General features: G+C 39.7%; 1 protein-coding gene and 2 long non-coding RNA genes across 3 annotated transcripts in view; 1 reads left to right on the top strand and 2 right to left on the bottom strand.

Moving 5' to 3' along the window:
• ANTXR2 (ANTXR cell adhesion molecule 2) overlaps window positions 1-27416 on the bottom strand; it is a 110961-nt gene that overhangs the window by 30429 nt on the left and 53116 nt on the right. Inside the window, exons 12-16 of the mRNA XM_035323979.1 lie at window positions 26780-26875; window positions 21510-21551; window positions 20347-20442; window positions 16611-16778; window positions 15206-15286 (exon numbers count right to left, since the gene is read on the bottom strand). Coding sequence (XP_035179870.1) covers window positions 15206-15286; window positions 16611-16778; window positions 20347-20442; window positions 21510-21551; window positions 26780-26875 — 483 coding nt within the window. The remainder of the gene's footprint in view (window positions 1-15205; window positions 15287-16610; window positions 16779-20346; window positions 20443-21509; window positions 21552-26779; window positions 26876-27416) is intronic.
• On the bottom strand, window positions 148-10594 carry LOC118165747. The gene is made up of 2 exons (XR_004750219.1): window positions 4042-10594; window positions 148-3991 (listed from the first exon to the last, which is right to left on the bottom strand). It is a non-coding gene; the product is annotated as an uncharacterized LOC118165747 (long non-coding RNA).
• Window positions 17474-25871, top strand: LOC118165748. The gene is made up of 3 exons (XR_004750220.1): window positions 17474-17590; window positions 18688-18876; window positions 25571-25871. It is a non-coding gene; the product is annotated as an uncharacterized LOC118165748 (long non-coding RNA).

Raw genomic sequence — 27416 nt, 5'->3', positions numbered from 1 at the left:
GAGGAAACAGCATGGAGCTGTGTCAGTGGAGGTTCAGGCTGGGTGTTAGGTAAAGGTTCTCCCTGAGAGGTGGTCAGGCACTGGAACAGGCTCCCCAGGGAAGTGGTCACCAAGCCTCTTGGAGTTAGAAAAGCATTTGGACAACGCTCTCAGACATGTGGTTTGATTTTGGTGTGGTCCTGTGGGGAGCCAGGAGTTGGTCTCGATGATCCTTGTGGGTCCCTTCCAACTTGGGATATTCTGTAATTCTATGATCTACTGCTTACAGAAGAGCCAGCCACGGCAGGGAGGCAGAAAATGACAGGATATGTAACACCTGCATAGCTCTCAAAATCAAGACATCCTGGGCATAAGATTCCCAAATCCAAAGAAGCAGAGAGAACTGGACAAGGATGCTTAAGAGGTTTCTCTATTGAAACACACAGCCAGGAGGGGAGCAGAGCTGTGGAGCAAAGCAGAGCCGATACAAGCCTGCCATCCGGGTACTCAGACTTTACAGGAGGCCAGAGCCCTTACACATTCCTGATGAGTTATATCTGACAGGATCCAGGAAGGACAGTGAGGGAATCTCACTGGTGTAACTTACCCTTCGTATTACCTGAGCACTGAATGTCAGTATGCATATATACGGCGCGCACACATACAAGCACAGAAGCCCCAGACACAAAGAGAGTCAACATTAGTTCAGCATCTAGTCACATGTCCCTTTGTACGTCTGGGCTAAGAGGAGTATGTGTGTGAAATAGGGGATGACAGGCAGTAATTATTCCAATGCAATACTTGTACACTGAACAAGGGTGGCGGGGATGGGGTGTCAACTGCGGGTCATTAATGCTGACAAGGGCTGCAATCGGCTCTAACAGCTGTCCTTCTCCCAAGTGGGCTGACCAGTGATGCCACCACCTTGTCTCCAAGGAGGCTTGAAGGTGCGCGTGGCTTAGGCCTCATACAGTAGGTAAAGCAAATAGGAACAATACTAGTCATTGTTCAGAGCCATCTGAAGCACAAAGGTCTGCATGCTGTCATATTCTAACACTAGGCAGCGTGCATCTTTTATAAATATATATCCCTCTGTATAGCTCAGTTTAGCCTGGCATATGACCTGACTTCAGCTGACTTTTGTGCTGTACACAAGGTAAAATCTCTGTCCCTTACTCTGTGACAAGTAAGAATGCGTTTGTTTATTAGACCTTTCCACAAAATGTACCAATGTGGCATTGCGACGGTGTGGTGTTATCACAGTGGATAAACCCTAGCATTTAAAAATGATAGTTTTTCTCTTTTCTAGTGATGAATTGACCCCAGTATCGCAGTAAGATCCCTGTTAAGTGGAGAGTAATACCAGAGAGATGTTACACAGAGTTACGTTTAGGTGTACTCAACAGAGCTATGGGAACAAACCTGTTTGTGTTGCTTTTCTCTTGCACCAAAGGTAATTGTCTGCTTTGAGGGTTTAATTCTCCCATTTTCATCTTCTAAAAATGGAATATGAAGTCTCCTACCCATATCAGTTCTACTCCTTGGTTCCTAGTGGTAGTTCACAGGGCTCACTGGAGGCCTCTCTTTTTTCCCCATCCCATAAGTGGCGTTGCCTTCGTTAGTTGGTGTTCACATCACCTCTACAAAAACGTCACATAGCATCACTAGCCTCATACTTTATTGCGTTGTCTTCTTCAGACCCTGTAACCCTTAGAAAAATGCTGCTGTATCTCTTGTGTCTTAATTACCAGCACTGTCACTGGGGGAAGCTGTGCTGCTTTGCTCAGGGACGACATGCTACATTTAGCAAACCTGCAACTTCAGTGTGTGGCAGTGGTGCAGATGCTGGGAAGTGCTGAGTGGAAATCAAAAATTAGCCAGTACAAAGACATGCTTTCTGTTCCTCTTATATCTTCCTCCTGCTTTTTGCTCAAGTGTATTTCATACCCTCACTCCAATCAGCAGCATTTATGTCTGTGTTGTGATCTTGGTGGAGACAGTAGACTAGCAAGGCAGACTAAAAGAGTTGTCAGATGGCAAACATTTTAGTTTCAATCTCTGCAAGCCCCCACCATTCTGGCTAGGAAAGAAGAGGAGATTGGGCAGATACTTAGCTGCAGTGAATTATTCTTGTGCTCTCTGTAAAAATGAGTATATGGCCCAGCTGGGAGATTATCCTAGGGAGAGCAGCTGTACTCGCTGCTGAAGCCCATGCATGGTGGTCTTCCTTGCAACAGCAGAGGTGTTGTGAGAGGCTGTAGCATGAAGTGACAGCAAGATCGATAAAAAGAATGGGTCTTGCTTACAGGTTGATCAATGCTGCTGTCATAGTCTGCTGAGACAGGTCACACCATCATAATTCTCTTTCATAGTAATCTTTTTCGTAATGTTTCTTCTTACAAGTTCAGGAATGATGTTCCACTTAAATAGGTAGACTATTTTTAAAAACCCAAAGTATCCTAATACTCTAGAGCAAAGAACTCACAGCTACTCTGCTTGTGATAACCATCTTAGTGGTATCACCAGTAATGGCAAGGGGTTTACTGAGGCTGGTCCTGCAGTCCTCGCTCAAGGGAGGCACCTCTTGCTTGTCCAAGCACTTCTCAAAAACCCAGTAAGAAATGCTCAACTGTGACTAGACCAGAGATACAAACTGGAGGAAAATTTATGTTGCATTTTTACCTTGATGAAAACATGTGGCTGTAAAATATGCTGGTCAATAAAATTTCTCCCAGCATAGTGATATCAGATACTAATTTTCTCATAACTTCTTAGCCAATTTTCCCCTCTTCCCCCCTCCCCCCCCCCCAGGCAAACAACTGAGCATGTGGCTGACCCTTTTAAGAAAAGGGCTAATTACATTAGAGATAGGAAACTCAAATATAAAGAAATTGGAATATTTCTTTCTGTTTATCTTCTTTAAACTATTGGCAATACATTTAAACTGAATTCTGGAAAGCCTAAACCAAAGGTATTTTTCAGTACCACATCCGTAAGTTGTTACCAAACCCTTCGTATTGCTGAGTATAAGCTCAGCATAGTCAATTACAGATCTAAGTCAATAGCAGACACGATTAGCTTGATTTTAACTTGAGTTTTAACACACAACCTCCTAAGGAATCAGGTGTAATGAGCAATCATTTCAGCTGAAGACCAGTTGTGTTTACTACCCCTCAGATTAGCCTTAGAGGAAACTCCGAAGTCCATACTGAAAACTACTGGATGTATATTTTAGGAATCAAAGGTGGGAGGCAAATGCCACAGCTAGGGATTGGCTGTGACTGTTAATCTCCAGCTAGCATCTCTCCATGCAGGTGGGGTTTGGACGGGTTAAATGAGCTAAACTAGAGTAATATGCCAGGAGATGAAGGCGTTTCTCAAATACTTGTGACACAGACCTCAAATCCTTAAAAGTCAAAAGTAAAATTTCACTTGCAATTTGAGCCACAGTTGTACTATTTATCTAGCAGAGAGAAACTGGCTTTTACTCAGTAAAAATATGTTATACTTGGCAAGAATTAAGCACATGAAATAGTATAAAGTGCTCTTTCAAGCTTGATGGCTTTGTGCTGTTGATTGATTTGGCCCTGACTAGGAGAAGTGCTAGGCAGATGCAATTGGCCTTGATACTCTTAGGGTCAGTTTCACAGAGACATGAAGGCATACAGTTAGTTTGGAGGAAAAAAAGGAAGGATAACTTGGATTTCGGTTTGGTAGGTCTGAACATGCCCACACTCCAAAAATGCAAACGCTAGGAGCAGGAAGGGCTTTCAAGGAAAACAAGTATGACTCTGCTATACTCTGTGATTAAAGGGGTGCAATTCCATGGCCCCCCATGTGAACATGTCTTTGATATGCATTTGCAAGGCTAAACTTCATGAAATTTGTATTTTCTTGGATTTTCACTGGAGTGGGGAGTATGATAACTAGCTTTAAAATATCTGACATGTAGAAGTTATTCAAAGCAGTAGAGTCAGTAACAAATACCAGGATGGGGGTAACATTGTGCCACCTTCTCTCCAGTCAGTAACAAATACCAGGATGGGGGTAACATTGTGCCACCTTCTCTCCAATTAGCACCAAGATACACTAGCAGTTTCTTTTTCTCTGCCAACAACAAGGCACTTTATGCCAATGCACTTCTAGAGCAATCAGATTTGAGAAATTTCATCCAGAATTCAGAAATCTCTAGGTCCAACAACACAATCCATTGTATCCTCCTGTTCCTTTACACACCTTTTCTTTTTGTTATAAATGATGTTATCAGAGGGGAAAAACATATTTAGTTGCCATCATAATCTTAATAAAATGCCCTATCAAGTTCATTAGCCACCTATGATCTCTGACCATCTGCTTGGGGTACATCTATCTTGTATTACCAAAGGGAACTGATGTCTACTAATGCATGGCAGATTGGTTGTTGGGCCCAACCCTGAATATCATTATGAAAATGACTGCAGAAATAAAAGGTCATTCCCGTCAGCTGCCTGAGACTCGAAGTGGCTATTAGAGGGCAAAAACCTTTGTCTGTGGACATTTTTATTTTATTAATGAAATTAAATAAATGACCTGCAACTAGTTGTGGTTCAGCTGTGATAGGCACTCTAGGTTCAAGATAATGAGCAGAACTCTGCAGTAGCGAGGGCAAATGCAGCAGTCTACACAGAGAGGGAACTGAGCCAGGAATAGGGCAAAAAGGCAGGACTGAAACAGGGAAGGAAGCAGGACAGACATAAGGATGTGGTCTAAAATGCAATACCTGTTTCCAGTGGTAATCAGTCATTTTCTAGTGGCAATACGCAGGATTTGTATGATTTAGGGACCTGTGACAGTTTGTTTTGATGGGATGGTGTGGGCTTTGCCAGGGAAGTCCTTCCCTGGAACTGGGTGAATTTTAAGAGCCCTTAGGCTCTTCTGAAAATTTTAAGCCCTAAATAATACACTTTTTTTTTTTTTTTTGGGGGGGGGGGTCATTTTCAACAACTTCCCGAAGATACCTGTCCCTGTCCATCATTTTACAACCACTTCAAATTTTAGCAGGTTTTAAGTTGCTACTGTAATATAACATGAAGTATTACCCATGTACTTTGGCACAGAAAGATAAAATGTTCTACTAGCTAACATGTACTTTCCATCTGCATTTACCCTCTCTCATCTCTCATCACACAGTGATGTTTTGCATCCTACAAGAAAATTTATATTTCAGACCATCAAAGGAGTTCTGTTGTTTCCAGTGGAAAAAAAAGTGATTAACGAATTCCAGGAAAATCTGATCCTCTTTAATTTGATCAAATTCATTTCAGTTGCAGGGTTTAGATTGCTAGACACAGTAATAAAAATGGAGCAACATTGTGGAAGAAAACTACAGATAGAAAAGTGCATCAGAAGTAATCCTTATATACGAATGAGCAATCCTGAGCCCTAGAGTACAAGCAATGCAGTGGTAATTGAAGTGCTGTCCTTAGAGGATTATGTTAAACATTCAAAGGCTATAGGTCAGTGAAACTGTTACTTATCATCTGGTTAGCTGTCCGACAGAGGCTGTTTAAGAAAGACAGTGAGCTTAGCCCATTTAAATTAAAGTGATTGATTTTCATTTAGCATTTGTCCACCACAGTTATCAGAAGTTGCAAAATTCATTTCAGAGTGACTTAAAAGGAACAGAATCATACGTACCCCTATATATTTAGTGACATGAAGCAGCATTAATAACCCCATTGCTCGTAATTGAATTAATTTTTTTAAGACTGTGTTTAAATTACATAAAGGCTATGACACAAGCCATCAAAAAGCAGCAAGTTCAATATTAAAATTAAATGTTAAGGCTGAGGGCATGCCATTATGTCACACTGTTGGGGGACAAAACTCAAATGTATCAAGGCATCCTAATTTATGGATAGATGTTAGCCTGAACTTTTATTAACAGGCTTTGCCACTGTATGGCACACTCACTTGTTTTAGTAGGTAGAAATTTTGAGACAAAACATACAGATAAGGATCACAGGCGTATGTTACCTTAAGGCACTCCATATAAATATTAAAGTTGAGTTACTGATAAAATATTACAGCTTAGTTATTTTAAGATGTTCATAATTCAAGTGTTTAGGATTTTTGTTAGTTCTTAATGGATCTATAGTTCATTATGGACTTGCAGACATGCAAAAATAAATTTCAAAACAAAAATAATTTTGAATTATGGGAATAGAGTAAAAAGATCAGAAGCAGTAAATTTAAATGTTAATATTTTTTCTTCTTTCTCCAAACTGTCCACCTCTAACAAATAATTGTCACGTTCAGCAGTAGTCCTTCCCAACTTTTTTATGCAACCAGCATCACAAAAACAGAACAGCTCCATCACCCTGCCTTCTTTCTGATAACGTTGTATTAAAGCTAATGAGAAGATTTGCTTGCATGAAATTATTATGTGCAGCTGTTTTCAGGCTTTAGAAGACTGTTGTATTGGTGCAGTGACAGCATCTGGGTGGGGTACTTGCTCATACTTGGATCTCACTTAGCTGTAATTGAGCATGGGTTCATAATAAACTCCTCTGAAGCGAGTAATCCACTTTGAGTTGCAGGTTGCCACAACTACCTGCAGGTGACACTGACACCTTCAACGTGATGCATAAACTCTAGTTTCTAAAAATACTCTTTTCAAGATGTTTTATAAGCCTTTTCTGTTGCTTAGGGAATTAGAGTCCAGTGAAGTCAAAAGAAATCTATCCTATTTCTTTTTCCATTAAGTGTTCTGAGCCTCCTGCCTCATTCTGTTATCAAATTCCCTATCCCAGACCCCTGCTAGCTCCTGGGCAGTTGATTTCCATCAGCAGTTATCTTTGTTGATATAAAATGTTTGTACTGATCTTCTCCAAACAGCAATGGAATCACAGTCTGATTCTTGTTAAACATGCCAGATCACTGATGAAGAGTTCTGGGCCCTTTCATTTCTACAGCTATGGAGAATCCCATCTCCATTGAACATTACCATTCCTAATAATAACTTTGAGCATGGGAGCTAAAATGACTAATGCATTATTTTTGCTCGAAATAAACTCTTCTCATTTAGATGTTGTCAAAAAGCAAAGGAGTAAAGGACGCACAGCTATGGGAAATCATTTGCTGATTCTGCGTGAGCCAATTGGAAGACTCTTCTTCCATGCCTGGTGTTTTTATTGCCTACAATGTGGTTTCAAATTACTTCAGTTCCTCCTCCTTATCTGTGACTCATTGGAAAAGGCAGACACAGAGCTATGCCAAGGAAACATGGTCATTAAAGTTATTTCATACTTGGATTTCAAATTTGTGATGAGGTGGAAGAAATGATGCCATTGTTTGAAATCAAGTTTTGACCTTTTCTTCAATGTGCCAACAAGGGGGTGTTCCCAACTTGACAACAAAGCTCCTGAGACACCACAAAAATGGATTATCTGCCAGATCAGTAAGATGCCTTCCTGGGAAGTCTGATGTTACTACGCTGCTCCTTCTCAGCAGAAGTATCTCCAGTGCTAAGTGAAAAATTACAGATCAACTCAGCTGACTGCTGAATGACTGATACAAAGCAGGACTTCAGTAATATCCACATATCTCAGTAGTCCAAATGAAGTTACAGGTGTTGCTCAAGAGAAGGAACATCTTGCAATAGTAAGACAGAGGATAAAAGCCATAAATCTTCCACAAGTGGGACTTTGTTAGGAAAATAACCTAGCAATGAGTCAAGATCTATTTCTTTCTAAGAGGCAGAATATGCTGGAAAGTTACTTCTGATGAAATCCAAGTTGAAGCAGAGAGCCACAGCAAATCTTTGGGAGGCGGGTGCATTCGTGTGATGCCCCTTTGTGGCACTGCAACAGTTAATCTCTGTTACAGGAAGACTAGATGCAATTTACAATGGGACATGAGGGAAAGTTGTGGGTAACAGTTTAAAGAGGCAACACAATACCCAATACAGGCATGACAGAAGAACTTTCAGATTCTTTCATGTGTTTCTCCATTGAGTCTACGTTTAGGTGAGCCAGCAACTGATCTCTGTTTCCTGGGAAGAACTGGGAAATCCTTTGTCTAGCTTGTCAGCAAGTCCTCCCTGATACTTGGCCATCTTTAACCCTTCCCAAAAGCAGCAGTTACACCCTTCTCTCTCGTCTGAAGGATTACAAACCATTTTTACTTGTGAACACTTTTAAGGGCGGGCTTTTCAGCTCATGAGTAATTAAATGGTTGGCTTCTTATAATATTTGCATTTTGTTTGGTAAAGCAGGACAGCATGGCCTAGCATGCTGAGCAGGAAGCAGGAGTCCTCTCCACTGTCACTCACGGAGACTTAAAACATGAGGCCTCTTCAGCCCCTGGCTCTTGTTCTGTATGTGTGATTAATCGTGTAAATAATTATCTGTAAAAGGATAATTTATAGTGCAGCTTGAATCTACACAATCTACAGGACTCTGTCGTAGCATTTTCTCTTCTTGCCTAGTTTATATGCTCAATCCATAATTCAATATTTCTTCCTGCATACTGCACTTTGGTAAACATCAAAGCTGCCTTACTGGGATTTATCGCGTAGCTACATAGTTGCAGCTATGGGTAGTTATACCTCTATCCATTCTGGCTGTCCAACAGCAACTTGTTTAAAAATAAAACAAGGGAAAAATGAGGGCCTGAACATTAACTCCAGGGAACTGAAAAAGATAAAAATGGTAATGTTTCTGTATGAGATCTGTAGGTATCTTAATGGCCAGAGGCACATACGGACACATGCTGTACTTCTGTTAAACGTGAACATTATGTAAATCTGCAAAATCAGATATTTCCATTTAAGAAATAATTGAGATAAATGGCATGTATAATGCAAACAGATACATAAACATATGAACATAGAGGTATACATGTTTACTGTGTGGAAATGTAACCTATGTGCACTGTGTTTATTCATTTTCATCAAATATTGCCAAAGAGTGTGCAATGCCTCTGCATGCAAATGTTTCTACAGTTATTTGTATGCATATATACATATATATGTGCACTTCATACAGAAATATATGTATGTGCAAATTGTGTGAACGTAAATATAAGATAGGCCATATGTCCCAAAAGTCTCAAAAGAGCATCTGATGTTGATGTGTAGACAGTATGTTAAGGATCTTCCTAATTAATAACCCAGATTAAAACCTCTTGGCAATCAATTAAGATTAATGACAGAAGTCATTCTCTATCCCCCTACGCCCGCATATCGGGCTGTGAAAACCCTGGGTCGTGAAACTTTAATCCTGTTATCTGCTGCCTTCTCCATCTGAAAAGCCTACAGATTAACAGAGCAGACATTATCGAATTTACAACCAGCCGCTCGGACAGCTGCCCTACTTTCAGCAGTTAATGGAAAAGGAACTAATCTGGTTAAGAGCATAGGACTAGTTCATAAATCTGGACGCACAAGACAGTTAAAGCTGTCACATCTCTCCTGAAGAGTAGCGACTGAATTAACCTGTCTGCTTTCCTCTTGCTGCTTCTTGAAGGTAGTCAGTCTTTCTGTAAGCTGGGCTAATGAGACTCTCAACATTAACATAAACTCCATTGGCCTTCCCTCTCTATAAGGGCTGTGCCCAAGCTGGGAGTTGTTTTGTATCTGGGTTTGGTTAGATATATGCAGCACTCTCTTTGCTGGAAGCCAGGCAGTGATTAAATGTAACTTTTTACTGCAGTCCACCCTATATAAAGATGTGTTGAGGAAGTAAGGATACGATTATTTTTCCTTTTAAATTATGCTCAGTGAAACAGTGACAAAAACTGAACTGCCAAATGAAATGTTTTCTTCTCAATACAGCATGGAAGGGGTGAGGGGTGGAAGGAAGAACTGTAATGCTCTTCAGGCTGGGGGAGACAGTGTTTGGCAGCTATAGCAAATTCATAGTCCATCCAGAAAAGACTGACTTCTCCTTTCTTAATAGGCATTATAGGCTGCCAGCACAGCTCAAGTTACAGCGATGCCTGGTATTTTAGAAGGCCTAAAACACTTAGCTTACAGATAGATATCTGTTTGTAAACTAATAAAGACAGCAAGGATTCCTCTGGCTGCAAACTATGGTAGCAGCTCAGCTTTTTTAAATGCTCTACTAAAATGTCATGGCTACATGAAAGGTGCATCCCATGCTTTCTCATGACAGTACCTCCACCAGGACCATTCCCAACCTGTATAACCTAATGGTGCTTCCTCCAGAGACAGGCTTGCACAAGGGCTGCTAGAGCTGCTTTGTCCATTTCACTCTGTGGGAGTACCAGTCAAATTGGTAAAAATGTCATGGCCTGAAGGCTGACAAGTAGATTTATTTCTTCGTATTATTTCATTCATAGAAGCGTTCATACTCATACTACTGAATTCTGGAGGCTTGATTTAAAAAAGCAACAGTTCTGATCTGCACAACGGCATGGAGTGCCAAAAGTGACTGCCTACGTATGTGGGAAAATATCCTTGTTTCTCACAATGGGAGGACATCATCATTTTTTCATAAAGATGACTACTACTGCTTTTGGTGATGGACAGCTAAGAAATCCAACTATTAAGATATTACCTAACATCAGCCACTCCAGCTAGGATGGAGGAGCACCTGCGCTCTTCTGGGTGATAGCAAATTTAACAAAGCAAAGCTGTGACACCCATTTATGACAAACATCCTTTTGGATGTATCTGCATTTAATAATTGCCTCATGCCCCTTGTCAGTGCTTTGCTCACCAGGATGTACTGCTTCATGTTGGACACCAACCTCTGGATTCAGTGTGCATAGGGCAGTTTGAAATCTCTACTCTCAAAACGTTGTCTTCCACTTTCTTTAACAGTGAACTTAGTAATTTTAACAATAACTGTATTCTGGAAGTTTACGAAAAACTTTGGCTCCAGTTTAGCTCTCAGGTCTACACAGCCAAATTTCCACTTGAAGGAATGATGAAATATTTTGGCAGAAGAGATTTAAGAAAAAGAGTTGCTCTTAAACTCTCTTCTAATCTCACTTTCTTACCAGTTTAGCATCTTCTAACATTGCAGCAATTCAAAAGATCCCAGATAAACATAACCTTAGCTTTGTGAATGATACTTGTGTTTCTTTTTAAAATTCTCAGGCAACATTTTCTTCAGCATAATCCCTTCTACATTACACTGAAATATGCTATAGCATGTTATCATTGAACAAGGAACTCAAGTGAACAATATTATGTTGTAATACAAGTTGCAGCTACGTGCAGTTTGAAAAACATTCTAAATCCAAAACTGCACTACTTGTAAGTAGCTGCAGTAGTCTTCCTCTAACCATGATTTTTTATTTCTCTACACATTTCTACCATTCACAGATAAAAAAACGAAATTGCCTCATTTTCTAGGAGGTCCTCCTTGGTTGGAAAAAGGCCAGACCGTTTAGTTTTTAGAAAATAATGGAATAAACCAAAAAATCCTGATACCACCAGTATCGTTCCTGTTTCGTTACTGTACAGGCAAGCCAATATTGCTGAGTGAGTTAGAAAACACAAGGCTACTACTTGTGCTGGCAGCACTATTGCAGTGGTGGTAGATGATGAACCGTCCTTCAGACCCTGTTAAAGCACGGTGTGGAACTGAAAGTTTTGGTTCTCCTAGGCACTGCAGTTAGTCTTTTGATTCAAAATAGCATGTTCAGACAGTGTAAGGCACTTACAGCCTCAGCCTCCTAACAATTCATTTTCTACTCTATAATTGACAGACAGAACTAATGAACAGGTATTTTCTCCCTGTGCCCAGCGTAGGAACTACTGAACAAATACAAAGGGAACAGTAACATGGGCCTCATCTCAGAGAATATGATACTGTCAGTCTTTTGAACTGCACGTTTGTGATGCTAACAGAATTACAACACGGAATATAATTTCTCTTGCATAAGGTAGAGATGCTGACAAAGTAACATTAAATGGATGTTTGTATGAATTCTACAGACATTATTATAAATTCATCTTTAAAGCATGTACACACTAACAGGTTTTAAAGTTATATATATATTTGTCTGTTTTGTAACATTGAAAAAGCTGAAGGTATACTCTAGTTCTACTGTAGAAAATTTTGTGCAATTAGCTGTAGATTTTTTTCCTGTTACCTGTCACATATGTTCACATCCTGATCGTGCAATATCTTAAATGAGAGTGGCATGGACTGTTTGTGGACTTAAACGCAGTTTGTCTGCACATGTACACAGAATCAGAATCTCAGCCCGTATCAAATTGTGCAAAGCAACAAGGTCCTATTAAGCATTTGAGAAACCCTGATGATAATCTTTAGGTGCTAAAATACAACTCGGAAAATAAACAGAAGAATGTATGTAAAAGAATAGGCTCCTAACATTTACATTTCAAACCTGTGCCAAGTTTATTTCTCCTGCAGAAACAAACTCTGTGGAAGAGGTGTTTCAGTATGGAAATGATGGCAGACACTCCCGCGCAATGTAACAGCACACGCCTTCATCTCTTTCCCATCTGAACATAACACTGTGGGCTGAAGGTTGCCGTATCTTCAGCTAAAACCTTTGGACAGTTAACTGGTTTATCATTATCAAACTACCCTAAAACTACTGTGGCTCACTCTCCTTTGCCTCTTAAATTTAAAAAAAAATAAAAATAGTATAAATAAGAGTAGAAACACAGGGTAATGAATCATTTATAAATTATCTTGTTAGTGCAGAAGACAAAACACTGCTTTGAAAACAAAACAGTCTCCTGCCATGGACTCTGCTATGTTTGATGGGAGCCCTTCAAAAGAGTTCGTGGCTTAATGGGGGCTGTTTATGTGGGGACTTCGATCTGTACCTGCTGTCCCCTGTCACTCCCTGGAAACTTGGCGGCAGATGTTGCAGCGTTAAGTTGTCTCTGAAGTGGCTCTCTGTCCTCATCTCCCCACCACAACAGAGTCAAACTATATTAGATCTCTTTATTTGTGCCCGAGGCATGTTTGGGAGTGCAGCTGTGTCCACCCCCAATCTACCTTTACTGTTTCAGCCCCCAGGCGGCAAATGTGAGACCAAAACTGTTCTGCCACTCTTAACTACATCTGCTGACAATCCAGCAGCCTCGCTGCAGGCTGCCTAGGACCTGCGCCTCCACTCTAAACAGATGTCGGCAACAACCTGCTAGCTCACACCTGTACAAGCTTCCCTAACCTCACGGACTGCTGGCTGAAAAATTTATGACTCCAAGGACTTCCATCCACAATCAAAGCTTCCTGACTCAACTGCATGCAGCCCTCAAACTGGGCCACCCTCGGCATTATCTGGCATCATGGAAGAGGTGACAGAGGGGAGAGAGAAGGAAGAAAAAGCTCTCTCTGCTTTGATACTTCATGCCTAAATTTCAATTACTTGATCAAGGATTTGAATTCAGCAGTGAATTATTCTACAAATGGGAACTTCTAAATTCCTAAGCAGTAAAAGAAAGAAAACAAAACATCTCTACATGGCTGCTGTTTCCCATAATAATGCTTTTGAACTAAGTATGTGCATGCATGTATCCTGCAGTGCACATGCATGACTGCTCATCTGTTTACTGACAAACCCACCAGGGGTACAGCATGGGACCTGTACCTAGCAAATTATAAACAAGGAAAAAATATGTATTTTTTTTCTCCCAAAATAGAAAATACTGAGTCATATGCAGAATGCATTCCTACGGAATCACAGGTCACACCTGTGTTACACCTGAATCATTATTCGAGCCTTTATTCATTAACAGAAATTCTATTCCCTTTTTCAGTAAAGATACTGAAGATTAGTGAGGTACCTCTCATTTTTTCTAAACAAATATGTTGGTCAGTGTCTTCCAGTCAAGTCCAGAGAAGATGAATGCTTGATTTCTCACTGGTTCCAAAATGCTTTCCCTGGCAGGCACATTTTTCAGCACCTATCTGTCTTTATGGTCAGAAATCCTCAAAATTGCCTGACAGACAATTTTTAGCCTGTTCAGGTACCTGGCAAGTTCAGGCATCAATGTTTCTATTTACATTGAATTGACATTTTAATGTACTGTAAAGTCCTGTGTGTTTTCCATGAAGAATTAATTACTATTGTTAATTCTTGTGTGTAACGTACATCATAACATACATTCAAACAGTAAATAATACACAAACTAGAATGATAATACTAATATTTGACAGCCATGCAAAGACTATGCTTCCTGTTTCCAGCCCTGCATTTTGTCATTCTGCTTCTTCCATTACATGTACATACATCTCACCCTTTCTTACTTTAGAACAGTACCAAAATTCATCCCTATCATCATGAAGGTAACTTAAAAAGTGATTACCTCTCGTTCTTTCAAAGGTAACTCACTCACTTGAACTTCTCTAATTCTTATGTCATTTTTATGGTGTTTGTTGCAAAAACAGAGATTCTCACACACTGCTGCTTTGTAGTACATGAAAATCTTATCTGTCATACCCATCTGGTTTTGGGGACAGTTTGCTGAGAAAAAGTTGCCATCTCACTTAGAGGAAACACTTCGCTCCTAAGTCCCTTCAGATGCGTCACACACGGGAGTAGTGTATGGTTCCAGAATATCTGAAATACCTTCATGATAAATCAGTTCCTGAGGTAAATGCCAAAATTTAAAGTAATGCTTTTCTTAAGGAGCAATAATCAGAAAAAGATACAGTCTAGGTTTACTGTAAAAATTCCAAATAATAGCTATTTCCTTTACTTTGCAGTCCTAGCAGTCTTGGTAGTGGGGGCCACTTTTTCATGAGTCATCAGTGTACAGACAGAAAGGATTGTCTGAGAAACAAGTTTTGCCTATGAATGTTGCTTCTGGCATGCAAGTGCAAAGCATCATGAATCTATTTGCACAGAATTTATTGGGGGTCACTAAATATTATGTGGTTTTAGTATTCTGACTGCCAAACTCTGTTCTTCCAAGCAGCTAAATAGTAGAAAGTATTATGCATCTGTTAGAGAGAGGTTAGACCACACAAAGTCTGTGTTATGTTTTTGTTTTCCAGCTGAACACACATAAAATACATAATTCCTAATTATACTTTCAGGACATCCATGTTTCCACAACATTTCTTGCCTGGTCTGATACATTCTTCAATGCATGTTTTTTCCCAGTGCATTATTTTTCCTGTTGTGTCATTCTTTTGACTGCACAGAATTACCAGTGTTCAGCAGCCATGAAAACCTGGCTGTAATGTACCCCTTTTTTGCCCACCCTGCAATACACTCGCATAGCACAAACCTCGTCTCCTTGTTGTGGTCGCATCAAAGAGACTCTGTCATACTGTCTTCGTAACAGTGCCCACAGTGCATCAAGTCGACCCTGTGGCAACAGAGCAACAGGACTTTATGATAAAATCAGTCAACTGAAAGCACACCACACATGCTGAAGTTCTGTCCAAGGAGAAACTGACCAACAGAACTAAACACCTGTTCCTTAGAGCCAGGTATGCCAAATATAATCTTAGGCTGCCGCTCACACCAGATAGCTGTGGTGCTGATCTTTCCCATCAGTGAGTACAAAGAAAGTACTTACCTCTGCTGAGAGCAGAGAGACCATGACCTGCCTCACATTTATTTCTGAGTGATCTAGAAGTAACCTGTTTATTTGTCAGTACTTCAGGCTGATTTGCCACATGTCCATCTAGGATTTCTCCCACATAAATCTATTTGTTGTTACAGCATGTTTACAGGAAGTTCATGGTTCTCAGGGAAGCCTTGGACCTGCTAGGCATATGGCTGATCTGTGCTGTGTTGCAAGTCCAACATGTACTGAATGCAGCAGGTTCACTGTGAGCGCTCAGACTGTGCAGAACATGCAGAGCAGCTCTGATGCTTGTCAGGAAGCATCCCACTCGCATGGATGGGCTGCAGAGTTTGTGTGTGTGTGCAGAGAACGTGTTCAGGCCTTTCTCCAATTCAGAAAGTACTTACTAGGAGTTAGGAAGATGGACTAGCTTTATTCTTACCGCAGCTAAATCTTTGTATTCTCTGTTCTTACATATTTAAAGAAAGGTAGTTATGGAGCCATCTTCAGTTTTTAAGAAGAGCTTATTACAGGTTTGCAGGTGACTCATGCAATCTGCAGAGGAAAATGTCTGTATTTTATAACATTTATTATTCCATTTATTTCAGTCAAAACTTTTTGCATTGTATTGTTTTATATAATTTTTTGCTTCTCTTGATTAGTAATGGGCAAACTAAATATAATAATAGAAATGCTATTAATATAATATTTTATACAATAAATATTTTATATAATGAATATAAATAATTATCTAATAGTAAGTTTGCAAACATTGCAAACGTACTAATCACCTATGGACTGTGCAGCCTTGATTAGGTATACACTGAGACAGACCACATGCCAGTAGAGCTCCCATGTATTTTAATACTCTTACTGTACGGTATGTCCCTTTGTGTGGAAGCATAACAGAATGTGGTAATTAATGATGAAATACTGATGGAGGGATAAAAATTGCTCCTGCTATTCATCCTGAGTAGGTGTTCATATTGAGAACAGTACATTATATTTGGTCAGGAATACTTGGAAAAAAATGTACAGTTCAGCATGCGTAAGACTGGTAAGGCACACAAAATCCAGCTTTAGTACAAAACCGTATTGTACCGAAGATGAAAAGGATTACCTTAATTGGCGTATACCACTTCTCCTGAATGACTGGTGAGGTAGGCTTTGGTTTAGGTGGCTTAGGATGAAAAGGTTCTTCTGGTTCTTCTGGGAGTTTCACCACAGCATTTTTTGCCTTTTCTAATCTAGCCCCTTCTTCAGTGGATCCTTTATCACCCCAGCGAACCTAAGTAAAGCCAGAGTTGAGATGTAAATGCACCGTAGGCAAAAGACAAGAAAACTGTGGCAAATTAGTACTTAATAAGTTAATGTGTAACATGTAACAGTGTATATTCTATCACTGCTTCAAGAGCATAAAGTATATACAAATAGTTCGAACGGAATGGAAGCCCGCATTATTGTTGTTGGTGATATGAGCACATATTTCCACTTTAATGAAAGGCTGGAATTACTAGGCTGTAAGGAGAAAGTACAGAAAACAAACAAACAAACAAACAAACAAACAAACAAAAAAACACTTTCCTCCAAGAGAGATGGTATGTTTTGCTATGCTAATCTTATTTCTTACTGTAATTGGAAACATGGTGCAGCAATTTGAGCAAGTATGTTTGCTGTATCCTACAAACAAACAAGCCTAGACAAGACTCTTACTTTCTCATCCAAAAAGAGCATCTAAAAGATACAGCTGGAGTTTAAAAGTTCTTGCTAAAAGTGGCCCCAATTATTTTCAGTGCAAGACTTTCTATATCCTGCCATCTGCTACAATCTAGCATGTGAGAAGGACCTGATAAACCTACAGGCAGGAAATTAAGTTCTGACACTACATCTTGGGTAACTGACATGCTGGTGAGTCATGAAACAGTTTGTGGAAAACAGCTAACCATTCTTGCAGGACTCCACCAACATACTTGTTTTTTTCAGGGACCTCCTGACAGAAGATGCCAGACATCAAAAGAGAAGAATCAAAATAAGAAAAATTGGAGAACAGTGACCTTCCACTTTGGGGAAAGAATTAAGAGCATCACTGCACAGTGCTTGGTAAGTATACGTCAGTTCTATCTTGCTACCTGCCAATTTGAGCACTTGGAAAGTACGCAGAAAAACAGTGGGATGCAACAATTCTCCCAGTGCAAAGGGACACAGAATTGTTTTCCTCACCAGGAAAATGACATAACCCTAGTCTTCCCTCTGCTACCCGGACAGAGGAATAAGTCTGGGTCTGGTAGGGACTCTGTAATGTGCTGGGATAACTATGCCATGAGATGGGAGAAGAAAGCAGCCTGATTTCTTCATCCTCCTCACCTCCATATGCAGAACATGCTGATACAGAGAGTGAGGAAAATATAGATGTAGGGCAAGATGTAGTCTGCCCCTTCTTTCAGACAAATGAAATACCCTTGCAGAAAATCATGTTGTTTAATCACCAAGTGTCTGTTACCACTGTAATCTCAATGTAGAGAATGAGAGCACCAAAGTACAGCAGAGCTTGATTTGGTCTGTAATACTACATTTGACCTTTGTAAAAGACCATCGTTTCTTAGAGGGATTGTTTTGACCCTTTCTGTTATTTTGAACTTTACTATTTGGCTCACTTAGTGATTTCTTTTTTTCACTGGGGAATCCTGTCTCTGCAATATTAGATTGGGCTTTCACGTCCAAGTAGACCCTGCTGAGTCATTAAAATGCATCTGTATCTTTCACTGTGATCAATGGTACTTTTACAGTGTTTTTTATGAGGTTGTTAAAATGTATTTTAAACACTGTTAAAACCACTTAGAGATAGATGGTAGATGCCTTACTGATAGAATGACCTTCTCCTACAAACTGAAGTGGCTTCACCAAGAAGAAACCAGAATTTGTGGACACTGACAATACAACTTTAATATGAAAACTTACTGTCTGTAATGGGTAGGGTCCCGAAATGACATCATAAAACTCAAAAGCAATGCCAAAAGACAAATCTAGGAAGAGTGAGCCACACTGGCTAATGTGTTCTGGACTGTCACAGAAAGATGAAACTAGTGGGTAAGGAAGGACTGAATGTAATTGCCCTGAAAGAGAATTTAGTAAGGTAAGTTGGACAGGACCAGTAAGTGGAAGTTTATTGTTTCATTCTCTGCTTTTCTCTCTCTAAGGAAATTGCCGTAAAAATCAAGCTGTCAGAAGAATGGCAGAAGAACAGAACACATGGAAGACAGAAGCAATTAAAATTAGACAACTGAATGACCACACAAACTGAAAACACTGAAGAAAATGGAATGACTAGACCAGCAAGTTTTTCATTCACCACAGCACAGAAACCACTATCCATGTTGAATTGTCAGGTAAGGAATGACCTCCCTTAGACTTGCATACGTTCATCATGATGTAAGAGTGTTTTTGTTTGCTGTCCTGTTTTCACACTTACTTTGCTCTGATTCACCAAATGAGTAACGTTCTCTCGAGCCAGTGAAAGGTATGAGGTCAGATACCTCTCTGTCCAAACAGCTGGAAATAGGTAATTAAGCCACCTTTCCCTTCAGCCCCACTGTAACAGATTCTGCAGGACAGACTTAAAGCTTCATATTCAAATGCTGAGCCATATAAGATGAGTTGCCCAACCCCCAAAATTGCTGACTACTCTCAGGTTCTAAAAAAGACAGAGAGACAGCTCCAAGGAATGAAATACCTTTTAAGAATTTGTGTTGGCAGCAATTTCAGTTGGTTTACATCTTTAACCCTTTGTTCTGCACAAAATTCCTAGTACAAATAAGAATGTTTTCTAGCCTAATTATTACTTTCTCCTCTCTTTTTTAAAAAGAAAACACTTTATATTTGCCATCTGATACACACATTTCTTTATGGTACTGATACTATATGTGTTCATTGGGTATCTATCAGGTTTCATTGGATAAGATCTTGTATACAAACTGTAATGATTTAAACCCTGAAACGCCTTCTGGAGGCACATCATGGCACCTGTTAAAAATCCAGGCCTGCAATTCTTTATGTTGGAAAGCATTTTCTAGTTTGCATCTGAAAAGCACTATACAAAGTGGTTTATTTTTCTAAAATCTGAGGCTCTTCTAAATTTGCGATTCTGAACTGCTGAAGGAATAACACAGCTTTAAAGTTGCACGTTCTTCTGCTGCATTTCAAAAGAATGCAGGCAAAGATGGTTCTTAGGCCGATACATTTACCATTTGATCAAGATATGTCTATATGGCCTAGGTGGGTATTTCAGACAGTGGAAGTTTCACAGATTAAACTTAAACATAGAAAACTGCTTTGCAAATTCCATAAAGGCTGACTTGACTGTAAAATCTGACATAAGGACATGCCCATAAGGACGCACATTTTTCATTCTGTTTTAATTAACATGATGCTATCATGTCTCTTCAAAGACAGGCACTGTTGTCGCTGAGAGTTCCTCTGGGATCAAGCTTCTCCTTAGCGTCACCATTGTCAACGCATTTGGCTGGCCCACAGTTAGAGGACTTATGTTTCACTGTAATTTCTTCCAAAACATTCAGAAAAGGCTCTCACTCTCTACTTTTCATTAGTTTGATGGAAAGAGCATGTCTTCGGGCAGCTATTTAAAGTTCCAGTCAAATGGAACTACTGAAAGCTGTTCTTTCATAAGCAAGGTCAAAATTATTCGATATGGTAAAAATTTTATAAGGCTTATGTCATTGGGAAAGAAGCAAACATTATACCATTGTATTTCCAGTACACTTTAAAGGTCTTTCTTTCCACCATTTGCATCCTCAGAGATCTTGTGTTTTAGTGAATAGTCATCTTTATATGGCACAAACCTCCATCCTTTTAATTCCTCCAACTCCTCGTCCACCATAGTAGGAAGCATCCACTGTGGGCCACTTCTTGGTGGGCAATGGTTCTTGTTCTTCTTCCTGTCAATAAATTCAAAGACACTTTCTTGAAAAGGATACTTCTTTTTTTATTTTATTGTATTTTTAGTGTATCTCATTAGAGTTAGAGAGAAAAGGTTTTCCTATCTTAGGTGTGAAGGACCAGATTTTTAGGTTCCCCAAATGTTCACCGATTTCCAAACAAAATCTGATCGCATTTGGAAATAACTTTAGGGTTTTGCATGGGAAAAGCACTGCTGGCATCCATTAGGAAAATCGAAATGGAGAATCCAACTGTGTATTTTACTGATCAGTATTCATTCATCCTGTCCTTTTCCTTTCCATTAATAAAAACAAGTAAAATACAAAGAAAAGGATTGGTGGTGTCTTCCTCTAACAGAAAATGTAATGCCTTCAGTGAGCCAGATTATCAGTCCTCTTCATTGGGATTCAGCAGGCAGCGTTCAGCAGATCTGCAGATAAAGGTTATGCAGCCGATCACAGTTTCCTAAGCCAACCTTTCTCAAACTTGCTCTTGGCTCCCTTAGCTCAGTGAAATACCTTATCATGGATTTAGCTGTCAGAAGACACTTGAATACGCTCAAACAATTGGCTAAATCAAGACGAAGAGGCAAAAACACTGAAGCCACCAGGAGATCCTCTATTACATTATTGCCCTTAAGAGAGAAGTTTCCTTATAAGGATTCTTCAGTGTCTGAAATGATAAAGCTGTGGGAAAACCCTATTTAAAATCATATGATGAATCTTTAGACTGTCATATAAGTCTTTCTGCTTTCATTGCAGAATGAAAAAAAAATAATGTTCAACTGTCTTGGAATAAAGCTCCTAAATGTTTCTTTGGATGTGTACTTAAGTGACTAAATTCACACCACTCTGAGATGACCAAGAGAGAACAGAGATGTGGACTTTGGCCATCCTGCTCTCAGCCTAAGACTTCTCATGAGACAGTTCTTTCTTCTTGAGCAGTTGCTTACAAAGAGCTCTATTTCCTAAAAAATACAAAGGAGCCAGATGCGTAGAACACAGGAGAGCACTGAGGAATGGTACTATGCAACCAGTGTGATGAGCAAAGCACTTTTATACTGTACCTCTTTTGGAGCTGTTGGAGGTGGAGGGGGATCTTTGATGACCTAAAAAAAAACAAATAGAGAAGCATAAGGAATTGTGCTGGCAGCATCAAAAAGCCAACAGAAAATTTTAAGAGTGAACGGTTTCCATCTGAGTCCCCCACATCTGTTCATAAACTGGCTGCCTAGTCCCTTGGGTATTGATTATCAAGGCCTTCTGGAAATTAACACCATCCGTCTGATAGAAAATAAAATCAATTGACTGGCAGACACTCTTTGGGCAGACGTGTCTGCCACTTTGCTTCCTGACCGGATAGGACTCAGTCATTCTAAGTAATAGCCAGTGATGAAATCCTATGGAGTTAATTAGCAAGCCTGGGAGGAAAAGCAGCCCAAGGTCTATGTGAGGTCTTGCATAATGTTGGGCCGAGACGCCTGCTTCTTTGTGCCATGCCATGCTGCTGGATAATTTCTGGCCCAATGACAAGTGTGAAATGCCTTCTGGTAGCTCAGGCTTCACCTCTAGACGTCCAGATCATTTCCGCGGGTCTCACATTTCAGACTAATAATTTAAGTATGTCACTCCTTGACTGTTCAGCCTGGAGTGCCTGCAAGTGGGAGTTACACATTTGCAAGGCTGCTTAAAGCTGTTACTGGATAAGGACCACTCATATGGTAATTCATTCACACCTATATTTAAACCTCTACCTACATTTTCTTACTATTCTCTTTCTTGCATGCATACTGTAAATCTCAGGGAGTTCCCTGGTACTGAAAGGAAACCACCCAGCAGTAAAGGGAGGGGAAGAGGAAGACAGCAACCCTTTTAAATGGTAAAGGCAGAAAATGAAAGCACAGGCATTATTCCACAAGAAAAGCAGGCTAATAAAGCTAAAAAGAAGCATTTGAGTGATATCAGGGCATTTTTTGTGCTTGAATGTTGTATACAAATGACTAAAAAATATCCCATGAATGTAAAGGTATTTATTTCTGCTATGCCTTAGCCCAACCAAAATTGTCCACGACAACCATGTACATCTCATACTTCAGGATTAAGTACCATAATTATGATATGTATTATTTTCTTTGCTCTGTGTAATTAATTGTAGCACTTCCATTAACCCTACCACAGCCAACAAGTATTCTGTCATTGCACAGATGTATAGCATCAGACATTAAAGAAACATCTCTTACTTGACCAGTATTCAAGAGTTTTCCTTTTTGACTTACATCCAAGTCACAGTGCCACCAAGATAGTTACTGCCAAAACAAGCTGTGTATCTTTAGCACTGGATAAAGGAATTAGATCAAGTCAGACAAGTAAGTTATGGTACTCTTGGAAACATTTTTCCATGGTACTTCAGGTTTAACATACTGAACTATTTATTATGCTCAGAGTACTTCCAATGGATTGGGAATTCAATATTGGATTTTAATCATACATGCCTTTGCTGTAGGATGTTGCTAAAACATGCCAAGAAATTGTTTTTCTTTAAATATTTCTGAATATTTTTTCCTACCAGCCATCAGGAATTTTCAAAGTACTAACAGAAATCAACTATTTAGTTTGTCAAACATTGCTGAAAGCTAGATTGCAATTACTGTCTGAACTTTACAGAAACAACAACACAGATGGATCATGGGACAGATTCTGAGAGATCTGGGTGCTGAGCAAGATTTTCCAAGCCATGAAAATCTTCCATTCTCACTGAAAGCAATTAAAAGACTGTAAGCAGTAAAATGATGCTCTCAATCTACTAATGTTCACATTATCTAACTTACTTCTCATTTTTCTTTCCCTTTTGCCTGTCTCTAACCATTACCTCGAAAACACGTATTTTCCTACCAAGCCTGCTACCTATACAGGACAGAAGGCCGACCTAGGGCGCAGACTTACATCATTAAACAGTATGATCACTGCACTGTCTATAATTCTATGATTCTTAAGCCCTGCGATCTCTTCTGAGCAAAGACAGCTTTGTACAGCAAACTTGTAAACATGCTAAAGTTGGGCCCTGTGCCTATTGGTTTTAATTGAATCAAAATTTCTACCCCAAAGAATCAATGAGAACTCTACCTCACAGGGCTTGAAAGTCACAAGGCAGTGACAGTTTTTGTTTGACTCCCTGAGCAAAGGATTCAATCCTATGGCAGCTGCTAAAATCCCTGAAGTTATAGGGTAAACCTGATTTGAAACTAACCAATACATTAATTAGCTGCTATTTCTAATAGCTTCAGAAAATGAAACTTACTTTAAATGTGACAGTGGTGTGAGAAAATAATCTGCTTTGAGTAGCAGATACTCACCCTTGCTGACAGAAGTGGAATGTAAATGCCTGCATCCTTATGTTTCCACAGGCTCCTCACACACACACACTCTCTCTCTCATGCACACACAAAGAATATTCTCAGTCTTGCCTGCTATTTCAAGTGAAATCGGGAGAAAAACATTTTTTTAAAAAAGAGAAATCAAAAGAATGAATGTGGTTTCAGCATAAACCAGTGCAAGTGTAGCATGACACTGCAGATACTGAGATCATCATACTGCTAAATTAACTTTCCCTGAACTTGATTCAGATTGTTGAAATACTGAAAACTCTGGATAATGCTACTGTCTTATTAAACACATGTAATTTTGTTTTGTTTTATCATCATCATCATCACAGGCAAGGCTGCACCTCATTTATTTAGTTGCAAAGAATGAAGACTTGAGTTTGGAGGAAAGCCGATTTCTTTAAAAAAAAAGTTAGTTGCTTCAGGCAACAGTCCCTTTGATCTGCTCATTAACACTTTTCAAATGTTCGCGTGATGTGGGCATTAGGAAATGTCAGCACCAGAGCCTGAAGCCAGCTTGATGCGATCATATGTTCTGATATTGAGGGAAGAGTGAAAGAACTGTCAACAGTGAACTGCTTTAAAAAAAAAAAAAAAAAAAAAAAAAAAGCGGGGTGGGGGGAAGGGAAAAAAGAGAAAGAAGAAAAAGGAGTGCCCCTACCCCAACACGGACTTTGTATCAAGGAACGCTGTGAAGACTGAGTCCTAGCAAGGATAAAGTGGAATTCCCAAATCACCTGAAGCTCACAACATTTCCTGTGGGTGACAGGGATCACACCCTTGTGTGGCTCAGAACACCCATTCTGTTTTGTATGCAACACATTTTGCTTCTCTCTTTTCCATTCAGTTCTGCAGCCCATGACACAAGACTTGAAGCTTCCTGCTTTCAGCCTTGCTCCTGGGTTTTGTCCCATGAAACACACACCACTCTGCCTGGGCAGTGGGCTCTGAGAAAGGGCAGAGGAGTTCCTGGCTGGCCCTAATATGCTGGCCCTCTTCTCAAACACCAAAGCCCAGAAGTACTTAGCCAGAAGTGATAATAGCATGTAATATAAGAACCTAAATGCAGAATAGAAGGAAAAGAATGGAACCACAGTGTAACGAGGTGAGGAAACAGACATCAAAACAACAAGAAATGAAGAGTTGGTATTTGGTAATAGGTTCAGTGCAAAAGTATGTGGTTTTGGAGCTCAGTGTTGTTGTAGGGAATGATGACCTAAAATGACTGTTTATTTTTAAGGAAACAGATAATGTCTATGAGAGGTGGGAGGAAACAACAGCACTAAAATTTAAAGGGCCCTGGTTTTATTGCTCCCATACAAGTTAGGCAGCTTCTTAATAACAGTTCATTAATCTAGAGCCGAAGGCTTCCCTCGCAGTAGCCAATTACAAACCAAGCATCGCATCCAGAAAAGATACTCTGGGTAAGTTACTATTCCTTAGAGTAAACATCAGGGAGTAACATACTTAAGCGTGAGATAAATCAGGATGAAGGGACATTTTCTTACCTCTTGGTGCAGCTCTTTGTGGAGATGCCCAAGTTATCTCCACCAAGAAGGTTAGCCTAGACAGAAGCCTGCATTAATATCACTGTGCACCCATGGGCACCCATGGTACCATCTTCGCTCTGCAGTTCGTTACACAGTGCCGCTATTCAGTTAATTTTAGTTACAGAGCTGCACATTTGACTTTTTATATAGGACTTCAACATACAAATCCAGAAAGCATCATATTGATTGTCATTACAGAATCATCACTCTGCTCTCAAGAATTCCTGCTCTCAAGGGACTGAGGCTCACTATTTACTGTAACGAGAGGAAGATGCGTAGTGTGGGAAGATTTCCCATACGATGGGAACTGTGAATCAAGGTGAGCCAATTATTTTAAAATACTAAATGGGAAGCTTTCTTTTTAGTGATTTTAATTTTTTTATTATATGGGAAGGTTAATGATATATACCATTATTGAGGGAAAACAACTAATAGACAATGTTCCTAGATTTCTTATGGGAATCTGATGTGAAGAATGAGACAGAAGAAAGTCATTTTATTAGAGGAGGAAAGCTTTTAGGTCTCAGAAATCACAGACCATGAGGAAGGAAACAGGGGTTGAGGATTTCTTGTTCTAGAATAGCCTGGTGTCTAATGGACCATGACAAACAAAACTTTTCATTTTTTTTGGCTTCAACATGGTCAGGAGAGAAGGTCTGTTCCTCTGCCACATGCCTGAGAGAAGACAAGGAATACAGTAACAGCCTGGAAGCAATCTCCACTTCTCAAGTCTTCAGTGCTGCTGTTGAAGTGGATGAATATTAAACTCCACCAATTTAAAAACGCTAGCATTGGAGGAGATGGAAGGAGAGTTAGTGAAGCAGCATTGCTTATTGCTGCTAAAAGGATAAAAAACGTTCATTATTCAGATGAAAAGATATGTAACGTGGGCAAGATGAAAATTTAATTTTTTGCTAGGGATTATTAAGACAATAAGGCATTTCCAACTTGAGAGCCTATAATAGACTAAAAATACCAATTTTAGTGATAGTACTTTTAAAACGGTCTTTGATTTCAGGATAACATCTGTGTACCATTATGGCCAACAATTTTCAAATAAAAGAGAACTGTTTTTTTTCAGAGATTTCACAGGAATATACCACATCTGCTTGCTCAGTAGAAAGCCAATGAGCAGCACATCAGTCTGCTGAAGCTGGTCCGTGCGTGCAAGTCTCTCAGAAAGCCAGAAGTACTGCTAAAGGTGCAGTGCACGGTGTTTAAACTGGTTTCTTCTTCATCTTATTGCCTGTCACTAATGAAAGAAAACTGCCTCAACAGATGGCTTACGTCACATGTAACTCTCCTATTGCTTAAGCTATTTCCTATGGTATCTGTATTTCCCTATACAGTTTAGGTTATGATTGCGAATCACAGGTCCATTGAGTTTTTTTAAAAGTCTTTACTCACCACTTTGCAACAGAGGGGCCAGAACCACCACAGGAGGCCAAGCGCCACCAGAAGTAACAGCACAAGAACAGCAATAAGTGCTGCTACTCCACTAGACTGCAAAGAAAGCAGAAAGACAACATCAGTGGATATTGAAAACAATTCCTCTCTGTTTTTCCCACTTGCCCCCGAACAGCTTCCAAGTAGCTGATACAACCAAATAAATCCACTTATTTATTTTTTATTTTCTACTTACTGTCTCATTTTCTCACCAACAGAGAAACTTTTCAAGATAGGTATCTCAGTCAAAATCATATTTGGTGTAAGTTCAGTAACACCTTCCATGATAGGCCTCAGTTCCACATGTTTTGGGTAGGTGCTTGGAATTTTAATGAATATTTACCGATAATCCATATATTCTAGTAAGGCTTTTATGCTTAGGATCCATGCATCTGGGCAAGCTAGTAATTAGCCAGACTATTCGCTCACACTGCACAGACTATAGCACACTAAATGACTGTAGTAGTGGCATTTGAACCTGAAGCAACTGTCCTGAGAAATTCTCAATGACTTCTATTGCTTCCAACAATGTCACTTTTAATGAGGAAGTGAACAGCCCATCTGCAGCACCTCAAACCCACATCCTGTAGGTGCTTTT

This window comes from Oxyura jamaicensis, chromosome 4 (genome assembly GCF_011077185.1).
Source record: "Oxyura jamaicensis isolate SHBP4307 breed ruddy duck chromosome 4, BPBGC_Ojam_1.0, whole genome shotgun sequence".
In the NCBI taxonomy this organism is placed as follows: Eukaryota; Metazoa; Chordata; class Aves; order Anseriformes; family Anatidae; genus Oxyura; species Oxyura jamaicensis.
The sequence above is the reverse complement of the archived record's forward strand: the minus strand, read 5'-3'. Positions and strand labels throughout refer to the sequence as shown.